The 12,676-nt window shown below is 37.3% G+C and overlaps 1 protein-coding gene and 1 pseudogene across 4 annotated transcripts in view; one reads left to right on the forward strand and one right to left on the reverse strand.

Annotated features, from left to right (window-relative positions):
• Window positions 1-1,629: 1,629 nt before the first annotated feature.
• LOC124883879 (limbic system associated membrane protein) overlaps window positions 1,630-12,676 on the reverse strand; it is a 1,043,833-nt gene continuing 1,032,786 nt past the window's right edge. For all 4 annotated transcript variants that reach the window (XM_047391320.1, XM_047391321.1, XM_047391322.1 and 1 more), the window contains one exon: window positions 1,630-6,591. In XM_047391320.1, the coding sequence (XP_047247276.1) occupies window positions 6,494-6,591 (98 nt within the window). In that variant the 3' untranslated portion in view covers window positions 1,630-6,493. The remainder of the gene's footprint in view (window positions 6,592-12,676) is intronic.
• LOC124884801 lies at window positions 7,436-7,602 on the forward strand (annotated as a pseudogene).

Here is a 12,676-nt window from a genome sequence, read left to right on the forward strand (position 1 = left end):
AATGAATGTGGAATACCATCTCTAAATGCTCAATGCATAGATTCATATCATGGATGTGGAATTGACAAATCTGCAGCAACTGCATGAACCAATTATGTAAATATGGGCCAAAATCTCTGAGGAACCTCAGTACCGAAGTGTCTGGTGAGTTTAGTAGTCTATATGACACTGATGAAACTTTGTGTCATTTTACTATTATTCATTTTAATGTTTTGGTTTAGGACTCAAGATCTGCAAATGTTGATTCCTGAATAACAGATTGGTATCGGGAACAAAAAACCTAAACGGGACATTTCAAATATTACCGGAAAATTCCATCAGGAATGTCGTTCTGGGATTGAACTTTCAAGATTTCTTCTGCTCTGTATTTCTCAGCCACATATGTCTGCATCTTAATATAAAGATCAGAATTCAACATTGTCACATCAGAACACAGTAACACAGTGATGTGATAGTTAGCACTATATTGTCTTGGTGAGAAGGTCTGTGGTTTGAATCTCAGGTGTGAGAACATGACTCATAGGCAAACTGTGTGTGAATGCATGAACATCCCAAAGGCCACTTGGATTAGAAAAAATGAAAGACGCCACAATATGTTTTCATTTGCAAATGCCATTCTCTGTGCCACAAAGCCTGGGTGACCTTCACATTAATGACGTTGGCTTGCTGAATGAGGTCTCCAGAGAAGAGGATCCTTTCTTTCATACAATTCCCTAATTCTAGTGTTATTTTACTTGTAGCAATTGTTTCTTGCACCTGCTTACTCAACAATGTCTACACTTTATGAAATTCATTCATTTATCTTATTTTAGCCCAAAAAAGTGAAGAAAACTTACATTTGCATGTGCTCTATACATGGGATTCTGAAGACAATACTGGAATACAAAACATCAGAAATAGCTTCAGCAAAACCTTAAGAGCAATCCAATGTCTATACTTGTTTTTTTCTTTTCACAGTTACAGGGGGCTGGTGATTACATCCAGTAGTCAGTAGGCGAGAGGCAGGGTATAGCACTGGGTCACCAGTCCACCACAGGACCAACATAGACATAGATGAGACAAACACCAATACAAGGAAACTCAACTAACTATGGACAATGTAGAGTTTCCTTTTATGCTAACATGCTTTTGGACTCTGGAAGGAAACCAGAGAGCCTACATGAACATGGAAAGCAAAATCTGCTTACAAAGGTCTAGTGCTCAGCATGATTTGAACCCAGAACCTTCTTGCTGTGAGGCAAATGCTCCACTGTGAAGCCCTCTTCATAATTAGTGCCCTAGTGATTACTTTTATGGCTCCATTCACTCAAATTATGGTCTCTTATGACACCTAGAGGTCCTTTAAGTTACTGCAGCACTTCCATGGCCATCTATTTATTTGGTGCATTTACAGAACCTGCTGCATGACCAGCTACAACAGAGCAGAACCTTAGTTCTATTTCTCACACCATAGGTACAAAAATGTCTTCCAGAGAGATTGTAACAATACATAGATTATTTTATTTGCGTGTTACATAATGATTAACACATCAGTACCATTGAGATGCTGAGCGTTCTGAGTTCCCAAAACAAAGAATGAAAAAGGGGAAACTTGCCCCAACATTTCAAGTCACATTCAAATACAGAACACTGACTTCAAACAACTTTATTTTGTTAACATTTTCTCATACAGTTTACCTTTAATACATATCTTTTTTTTTTTTTTTTATAAATGGACTGGAATTACCTTATGCAATATTAAAGTAAAGCAAAATAGAAAAAAAGAAACATTTCAGCATAATAGCCCACTACTGAATGTTAAATTCCCATCACTGAGGGAGGGGAAGTACAAACAGTTTTTAAAAGGTGGAGTTGCATGAATGAGATCTTTAAGGAAGTGGTGACTTTACAACATTCTAATGTAGAAACAAAATGTTGTATATACAGACAGGAAGAAAAAAAAGATAGGAGGACCTGAAACCTAAATAAAAGAGGGTTACCACAGAAACCATCACCTAACTCTTCGGTGTACTCTTCATATATCTAATGCCTCGCATTTAGAACGTCAGTCAGGGTTAATCATCATGAATGCTCATGCCATTTACAAGAATCACCTTACTACAGTAAAGCAAAGGGTCGTGGCGATGCTTAGTAGTAAACTAGGTAGCTGTGCCTATAGCTTTCAGCAGATCTGGGTTGGTGCTGTGTCTACGGGCAGGTTTGTGTTAAACAATGCAAGACAGATCTCTCTGCTTTACAGAGAATTCAGAGCTTCATGGCTTTTACATGTGTGGTCTGAATATATACAGTGCCTTGCAAAAGTAAACATAACCAATAAAGATTTGAATATGTTACGTTACAACCACAAACTTCAATGTATTTTTCATTTCATGTGATAGAGCAACACAAAAAGTGGATATTTATAAAGTGGAAAGAAATTATTTATGGCTTTTAAAAGTTCTTCTAATCAGTATCTATAGTCTACTGTGTGTAACTTAATCTTAGTACGAATACAGTTGTTCAACAAAACAATAACTCAAGCTTTGGACATCCATTGCAGCAGTGTTCAATCAAAGAGACCCAGGTTACGTTGGAGGAGCTACAGAGATGCAAAGCTAAGAATTGAAAGTCTGTTGACAGAACAACTATTACTCTTGCAGAGACAAAATAAACTGGCCAAAGTTACATGTGGGCACACCTAACATGGATGAAAGTTGCTCTGCTAATTTAAAATGTACAAATGCAATGTGTGATGAAAACTAATGCTGCCTATCCCTCCGGATCTCCATACTCACCGTAAAACACAGCGGTGGCAGCATAATGTTGCGGGGTTGCTTTTCTTCAATAAGGGCAATGATGCTGGTCAGTTGATGGGTGGGGGATTTATTGGCAAAACAATTGTGAATACCATGTGTCATTTTTCCTTTCACATCTAAATTAACCGCCACTTAAAATCCCAAGAAAACACACCAAAATGTTTGTGGTTATAATGTTGCAAAATGTGAAAAAGGTTCAAAGGGTATGAATATATCTGCAAGGCACTGTAAGTCAGTGCTTTTTAGCTGGTTTTAACTTGCATGGATGTGCTTGAACACCCACATTGCTGAGCTTTGCCTCGTGTACTATAAGAACCTAAATGGTGCAAATATAGTCTATAATTTAACTTAATATCCATTAATCATAGTTCCCTTAAATATATTGCTTTTAAGCAAAGGTCATGGCCAATGCTAAAATGAGAGCTAGAGACAGTACAAAGATTTTTTGACAACGTGGTAGTCAGTCATAGTCTCCTCAACTCAAATGATTTAAAGAGCCACGAAGTAAGAAGAAAAGAAATGTCTATGTCTGATCATCCGCTTAACGTCAGCCGTGCTACTCTCTGTCCTTATATTTAAAAGACAGACAGTGAGACAGAGCAGGAGGACAGGACAGACAGACCAACATGCTGTCAGGCAAACTGACCAGATTAGACCTATTCCTTACTCCTCACAGTAAGAAAAGAGACAACTGATGTCTAAAGTATGTCATGCAAATAAATACACATCGGGTTTATAAAAAAAAATACATGATAAAAATGTGCAAGAAGGTGAAAGCATTAAAAACAAGCAGAGTTCCTCCAAGAGTCAGAAATGTGATATTGATTTGGTGTGACCAAAACAGCAGTTCAAGTAAAAGGTTTCAGGTTCAACATCACTAAAACAGACAGCTGCAACCTCAGAGGCAATCACCATGGAAACACTGGAACAAGTCTTAAAAACACATGGCCAAAATGACATTAATTAAATGTTTATTTAGAGACAAATGACAATTCAAAGTGCTGAGCAAAGCAAAGAAATCCACAGTTGATTAGCTTTACAGCAAGTCAAAATAAATGGCTGAAAGGCAGCTAAGAGTGCATTAGGTTCACTGTGTGTCAGTCACACAGCTGCTCCCTTGAACTGCACTCTGAGAGAGCCTTCTGTGAAACCTTTGACACTTAAAGATTTGTACTCATTTGTTTCCACAGAAATGCATTAAGTGATAGCTTTGCCAAAGGCCTTGGTAATTTGTTGCAGCTAAATTTGATCACTTGTTTTTTTTGGTCTTCAACTCAGCAGCCCTGATGGCCAAATAAGAGGAGTCCAGTCCAGTATTCATTACTTTTCTGCTCTCACACTGAATCCCAGGCATTTGAACAAGCACTACAAGCTTATCATAAAACTGCATTCTTAAAAACGAAGTAATCTCAAGGATAATTAGAACAACATCAGCACAGAACTATGTGATTTGAATGCATTACTTTCCCTTATATTTCCATTCAATGGGCTTCTATTGAAACAGCAGGCCTGCCAGTTGAATTAGGCTGAATTAGATTCTGTCCTAAAAAAAAAAAACCATCAAATTTCTCCTTTCATACAGTGTAAGATGCTTTAAGTAGCATTATGTCTCACTAACATTTACAAAACCCAGCCATTGAGCACATTTATTCAGTGGAGAAAAAATTGGGTTAAGAATGATTGTTTTTTAACTAAATCAATGGCACTGCTGAACAATCCTTGTGAAATAAATGTCACTTAAACATTTTTATGAAATGTGTGCTTCGGCATTTATGTTGATCAGTATTTGTAAATATGTCTAAATCGTAATCAATGACTTACCGGTTACTGGTATTCGAAACGTTACTGTTCAAAAAACAGAAAATGTTCAATATCCCTGGTTCTATGGTGCCAGACAAACTTGAGTTTTCTCCAGCAGTATGTAGCATAAAGTGACAGTGCTGGCCTTTCCCACACATTGCTGCACACTGCCACTCAGCTGACAGAAAAAAGTGTGCACTTTTCCTACACCAAGTCTCCATGAAAACCATAAGTTATCTACATGCCAACTGGTTGTTTGGGAGTGATGCCAAAAAAGGCAACTCTGTGCTCTGTTCAAACAACACTAAGATCAATCTTTTTCACACCAAACAGTCCAGGTTGGTTTGGCTTTGAATAAAGTTTGATTAGGTAGAAAACACACCTCATGCCCACTGTTAAGTATGGTGGAGGATCTGTGATGCTGTGGATGTGTTTCACTTCCAAATATTCCTTTCTCTAAATACTCCACCCTTGTGATATTTTATAAGAAGACTAAGTGTTACTTGTCCTATTGGCAAAAGGTGAACCGGCAAGTGTGCAGCCAGTGATTTAGGTAAAAACTATTTCTGCACATGGTATTTCTTCCACCCAAATAAATTTACTCAATATTATAACATTTTTAGGGTTAGAGATAATGTTGCTGCAATAAACGTTCTTTATTTTCAGGCTGTTTGCAAATCAGGGATGCCAATAAATGTGGTTTGTATTGTACATACGGTAAATTGGTATACTGTATAAATGCAGACAACTAAAATGAATAAAAATAAAGACAGAAAAAATAGCCTCCACATTATATATCATTATGAACATTTCTGTAGGTCTACCATTTCATAGTAAAACACACACTGTTTGAGAAAGAGAAAAACTTAAAAGTAAGTCATTCATTGGTGTCATACTAATGTATTTTTTCTCCAGATTCCCGCTGTAAAGCAGAATGATCCTGAAACTCATCAGCTAAAAGCACGCACTGAAACTATGTTCTCTGAAATCCTGGTGTTACAGTGGCACAACTTGTCTTAGAGAGATACAAAATTTAACTATGTACAGTACGCATTATTTTAACCTACATGGGTTTCTTTTTTTGTGTGTTCATCTTTTTCTTTTTTAATAAAGGTGAGGAGTAGCAAAGCCACTGGATAAGGACGCAAAAGGATGGTTTAGCTCAGAAGGATCCATTCACTGCATCTTCCTTTCTAAGATCGACTGCGACGGGCCAAAAGTTACTGAGTGGACAGCTGTCTTGCTAAGGTTCTGTATCTGTGTTCCAGCCAAGTAGCATCAAGTTATGGTTGAACACATTCATTACCAAGCTCTCATTTCAACCAAAAATCAGATACAGTAGTTTCCACTTTAGGTTTTGCACATTAGTTTCGAATCTCTATGTATATTTGACAGATATTTAGCATGTTGCTAATCAATACAGTGAATAAACAGACATTAACACAATACATTTAAGAAAGTAAGATGTACTCGAGAGAGCTGATTGTTGGTATACCAGTTTTTGGGATGCTTCTGTTTTTATCCCCATGAAAACTAAAGAGGAAAAAAATACAAATCCAGAACCAAAACCAAGATGTTACAGACACAAAGTAGTGCAAACAAATTAAAAACAACAACAGAAATCTTTGTAAGAGCACTGCTTGTTCTGTCCTTCATTCCACTGTTTTTATTTGTTGGTAAAACAATTTGCTTCTTCATAACCCATCGCTTCTCATAATATCTGTAAGCCGTGCTCAAGAGTGCTCTAGAGCACATAGTATTTTTGTATCGTGATGCAGTCTGCGGGAGGGAGGCGGCAGCCTTGGTAATAAGGTAGCGACAAGCACGTCAGTGAGTTGAAGATCAGAAGGAGGGGGCGGTAGAGGGAGTCGGGTCAACAAGAGAGCTAGATGATGGTATTAACACTTAAAGAAAAGGCAGGCAAAGGAGGCCATCAGGAGCCACAGTGATAGAGATGCACAGGTAGAGCCGTTAATGTCTCTACCTGTCCCGGGTCCTGCAAGAGAAGCACACAGGACAGTCAAGGGTTTAATAAAGTGAGAAAAGGGATGAGATTCTCCAAATCTGATGCTTTAGTTACTGTGAGCCCACCGTACAGATGTGATCTCCTACTACTGAGGTCACCAGCCTGTTGAAAAGAACTGCTAATCAGACTCAGATAAACATAAACATATGGAAGCATGTAAAACCTACATGACCACATTCAGTCCTCAGCCTTCTACCTGTGACCTAGCATTAGTCACCTGGTCGTTATCATTAATTATATTTTAGATGACATGATGCAGGAGACAGACATTGGTCCATTTTTTTAGGGTTTAACTAAGGAGTCACAGTTCTGTGAATGACAACAGACATTAAGGAGTGTTTGTTGACATCTAGTGGCTATAGGGTGTAATTGAAGACTCCACTGACCTGGACTCCTAAATGTTCATGTTCAAAAGTTCCAAATCAGATTTCTAAAAATTATTTATGAGAAAATCTCCATTTCTACATGTCTCTTGCAAGTAATTATAAATGTAAAATTAAAGTTGATTAACTTGATTCATTTTCAGGTGTCAAAAAAAAAAAGAATGAAAAAATAATAATAAACTGAACTTACAGACCAACAAGACCCCTACATATCAAACCAACTGAGATAAAAGTTAGAGATACTCAGAGACAGTTGTACTTCATAGCAACCAGATGTGGAAAATTGCATTGATTGCCTTTACAAAGCTGCCTAAGCTTGGGATCCTACAAAATAGTTATATATTTTTAAAAGGTTTCACAAAGGAAACATTCTTTAACCTGGACCTTTTTTATCTTTAGTTATCTCTTAGTATTTGTATAATGAAAAGTAACACGTTTCATTTTAAAGATCAAGTGTAGTATCTGTTCTTATTAGGTTAATATCTGATATGTCCTCTATATGAGGGCTTTTACCTGAATTTCCCCAGTGAGGGACAAAAAGGTGTATTTCTATTCTATTTTATTGTATTAGTATTATACTGTTTACAATAATTACTGTAATGTTCCAACAATATTTCACCATATTCACGTGTTGCTTTACGATTTATTTATAAAGGACTCGGTAGCTACAGCTAGAAAAACTGTCCAGTAAACATGCATCTTGTTCTCCAGAGGATCTTTGAGCAGGGAGATGTTTGTTGAGGCACTAGGCTAATGTTAGCTTAATTTCTCTGTTTTAACATAAGTCGTTGTTACAAATGATCGTTGTCATGGTGGTGCAGTCTTTCTCACATGCCTCAGCTGTGTGTGTCCTAAAAATAAGGTGTAAACAGAGTCTGGCTTGATTTGCCTTTCGATTCAGATCCAGATCAAAGTCCAAAAGGAGTAAAAGAGCCAAAGAGGTGTATGTAATGTCTGTTGATGTTTACTCAACATTTACAAAGGAAGCCTTTTCCTGCCATCTAGAGGTCAAATGTATGTCAAATTATACCTAGCTTATGCCCCTTTTCCACTGGCTCCACTCCACTCGGTTTCACTCTACTCGGCACGGTACCAGTTGTGTTTCCACTGACGTGCTGATGGCTGGAGCTATTGCGGCTGAAGCCCGCCTCCAGCCATCAGTGTAGTGCGCTGTGCTGCTATTAACATTACACTGTGACATTTTTACGTTAAAGTAAATAACAACTAAATAGTTAATAAAAACATTAATAAACCGAATACTAATACTATTTGCATTATTATGTATGCAATAATGTCTTATATATGTTTTTACATGTATTAATTGATCCACTAGGATAATTATCTGGACCACATCCCAGCCAGAACTAAAATAGGGCACAGGGTTCTGATGTGAGGGGAGTTGTGACAGGAGAAGTAGAGAGGAGAGGAGCTGCTGTCTGGATGGTGAAACCCCAAAGCTGAAGAAGTTACAATTTTGGGCTTTATGATGCAGTTTTTGTCTCAGCCATGGCAATAATGAAGACAAGGACTTTAAAGCGCAAAACCGCAGACTTCTGACCGCGATGAACTTAGTTTTAGGTTAGATATTGGATATTCGTGCTCTGCGGGTTCAGCGGGATCTTCCTCCCATTTGATCCGATACAGGCAGTCTGTTTACGGGCAGCTGCTCTCTAGCCTGCTCCCTCCTCCTGCAGACGCCAATAAATTTCCTCACCAAACATGCTGTTTCATGGTGGTATTGTTTTGTGTGTTGTGGGGGCAATGTTTGTGTGTCTGAACAGCTGATTTTATGTGCGATCAATCGTTTAGAATGTTATTAAATAGAGCGCCCCCTACCTGCATGTAATTCAGAAAGATGATGTGTCCTTTTTTTTCAGCCTTGTAAATAATAAACTTATATTTCTGTTTGACTCGCAAATGTGGTTCTTAATATTATTGTAGTCACTCTTGAGTTTTATTAAATGTTTCCTGCACTACCTCAGCAAAAACCTTCTCATTTCTCCTGGTCCCATGGCCAATCGGTGAACAGCAGTCTGTTCATGTCACATGTAGTCACGACTTATCCACGGTCGGACCTGCTCAGGAGCAGGGACCAAAAAAGTAGATACAGGTACGGAGAAAACGATGATGGAAACCCTTGCCGAGTGGAGCTGAGTAGGGCCAAATCGAGCCAGTGGAAAAGGGCTTGCTAGTATTAGCTAGTTTGCATACTAGATATCAAAATATATATAGGTAATATGAGGCATATATTTGAAATACCAACCTCTTTTCAATTTAGAATCTGTTTGACAGGAACAAAAGTAAATACATTCTTAAATATGAAATATGGATTTAGACAGTAAGAGTTTCAGAATCACTGATTTATTGCATAAAGGAGATGTATAGTAGCGTAACGACACTAAGGATCTTATCTTTTACCGCTGAAAGAAAAAAGACTAAATAAATCTGTACACGCTTGTAAAGATCATTCAGTCGTTAATGTGCAAATGCTAATTATGTAAGCTATTCATCAGTCATTATAATAACTATGCCCAGAATAACAAGTTGTGTTTAACAATAAAACAAGTTGTGTTTATTCTTGTTTTATTCTGTTGATTTGAAAAGACTTTTTCTAGTTTTTCTTTAACATTTTACGTTTCAGCATGTTGAGCTTTTGGGGGCTTTACAATAAAAAAACACATGAAACAAATTACATTACTTAATTCATACCTTGAGGCATGTTGAAGCTTTAGTCAAACATCATTAGGCAGCACTGTACCAGATGTTTTGATGTTGGAGTGGGTGAACTTGATTTAACACTGCCTCTGCACCACATTTTTGTTGTTTTACATCTTTAGAGAGACAGCAAAATTGTCTTTTAAAGAGTTCAGTTGCTATTTTCTTATGCTGGTAGTTGTGATGGGTTGTTTGTGTGCCATCTACATTGCTTTACAGAAGAAAACCATCTCCCTTTATGTCACATTACATCCACAAACGTCCATGTATATACTTTGGGTTGAATTTGATGGATCAACACAAGCAGTGCATAATTGTGATGTGGAAGGAAAAAAGGTACATGTTGTTCAAAATTACAAAAAAGATCTGGAAAGTCAGGCATTCCTTGGCATTTAGCTTCCTTTGCCCTGATACCATGACCATTCCCTACGGAAGTTACCTAATTAATAAATCCGATGTACCGTTCTAACCATCATCAAAAAATGGACAAAAGTGTGTTACAACTACAAACCTAAAAAGACATGAAAAGCGGCCCACTTAAACTGACAGGGTGGAACCATTATTAAACGAAGCATCCAAGAGATCCACGGTAACTTTGGAGGAGCTGGAGAGATCCACAGCTCAGGTGGGAATATGTGTTGATAGGGCACTATCATTCCTGTCAACCCCTGTATGAGGCTGCAAACGACTTGAGACCGAAGCAGAGGTTTTCCTTCCAGCAGGACAACAATCCTAAACATACAACCAGGAAGCATATGCATTCTGATACCTGATATCCTTTAATGTAAAATGCAGACTTAAATCCAATTGAGAATAAAAGTACTGATGGAAACAGTCCAAAAGACCTGCAGCAGTGACTTTAGTTAAAGGTAGTTCCACAAAGTAATGACTCAGGGGGACTGAAGACTAAAGCCTTAAAACATGTATAAATTTCTATTTACTTCACAATGACACTCTTATTATGCTGATTAGTTATATAAAATTCTATGGTTGTAACATAAAGATGCGACTGTGGCTCAATGGGAAGAGCAGTTGTCTTGCAATCTGAACCTTGTGGGTTAATTCCAGCTTTCCCTTTGAAATGCTGCTTAAACTCAAAAAAAGCCTTTCAACTTACCCTCAGTGTTGTTAAAAACATTTGCCTTGGTGTATAGGCCTGATGCTAAGATATAATGATATACTTGGCAAATTACTACCTGATCCAGCAGCTGAGAAGAGCTCATAGCTAACATTTACACATGATGTTAAGTATAATTTGAGGCACCAAATAGTAGGTGAGCAAATCTGAGAAGCTGAAAATGTGTGAGAAATAGTTTCTAGTTTCAGTCTATGAAAATGTGTAGAGAGTCACACAATGTGTTGATAGAAACCATAAAGACCATACAGAGCTGACGGGAAAAATAAGATGAGATTATACTGTATTTATTGCTAGAAAACAAAGTTACTTTTAACTCGCAAATAACCCTGCTACAGAGTGACCACAAATCAGCCATGCAGAGAGCAAAACATAATAAATCTTCAAATAACTTGTGTATGACTGTTTTTTTTTTTAACAAGAATCAAACAGGAGTCAAGATTTCAGAAAATCCTTTTTTCCACTCCATAGATCAGCAACAATTTTATTTTCAAGTAATTCGGAGTCGGAAAATCTTTACCTCAAAATCAGACATGTTCAGGAATGCTGCTAAGAGCCCAGAACCCATCTCAGACTGTACAGGCCTGGGTCAGCGCTACATACACTGACAGCTCAGTCCTGAAGAAGACTAAATGAATATGACCTGTTTTGATGATTCTTTTTTTTTTTTTTTTCCCAAAACTGAACAATGAAGCATGACTCACCTTTGCAAAGAATGTCACTTCTAAAACACTTTCTAAAATGTGTCCAAGTGAGATATTCTAATAAAGAAAGTTTATGATTCCAAGTTTTATATCTGTAAATGGGAGTCTGTATTTCCTAATTTAATTTGACACAACAACACAACTGCATTCTGTGAGAAAAACTCCTTCTTTGTGCTTGTAACTGCAGTTTTGCTAACTTTAATGTAATGTAAAATCACACATTGTGTTTTCTTCCTGCATGCTCAAGTTGACAGTCCATGCAGTCAGACTCACAGCTTGTGTGTATTTGCACACAAAAGTTTATGAGATCCTGATTTTTATTTTTTGTTTTTACTTCATTGCAATATATTGAAGGACAGCAAATTCTGACAAAATGGCAATAGCACTGTCAGTCAATGCAGATTGTGCTTAATGTTGTTTTTTTTCTAGTGATACAGGTGCAAACATTTAGTTGGAATACAGGTGCAAAGTTTTAGTAACTGCTGTGAGCACTATTAAATCAAGATTCAGCCCACTCTTTTGGTTTACTTGAATGCACACGAGCAAGTTTGGCTCAAACTAAACAAATCAGCACAAATACTTCATACCAACCGCGAAGCATAGTGGTGGATGGGTGATGACCTGTGCATCTTGTATTTATGGAACAAATTTTTCCATCTGGCATGGTTGCGCAGTTTTAAAAGCTGCAACTGAATACTTTTATAAAGAGAAAAAACTCCCTTGTTGTAACAAAGACGCCAAATACCTTATCTGTCACCTCCACATTTTATCCATCCAGCTGTCACCTCCCACTGTTAACTTTCCTTGTTCTTACACCTGGTCAGGACCAGATTATTTTTCATTTATATAAAAATAAAGATGTCCTCACTTCTAAACATAATGACTCACTGTCTATTTTTGAATTGTTACAAAAAGTATCATCTGAACTTTAGGTGGTATGAAAAAGAAAGACTTGATTCAGTTTTTGAACTGATAAGGATGAGGACTTTAAATCTTTCTGAACTTTTAAATGTCACCCTTGTACTTCTGCTACATATCTACATTTTCGCACTTGACTGACTTTGATGCAGAGATAGGAGTGTCCTGGTTGCCAAATGAGAAAAACTAATTCACAGAGA

The sequence above is a fragment of the Girardinichthys multiradiatus genome, chromosome 18 (assembly GCF_021462225.1).
Source record: "Girardinichthys multiradiatus isolate DD_20200921_A chromosome 18, DD_fGirMul_XY1, whole genome shotgun sequence".
NCBI lineage: Eukaryota > Metazoa > Chordata > Actinopteri > Cyprinodontiformes > Goodeidae > Girardinichthys > Girardinichthys multiradiatus.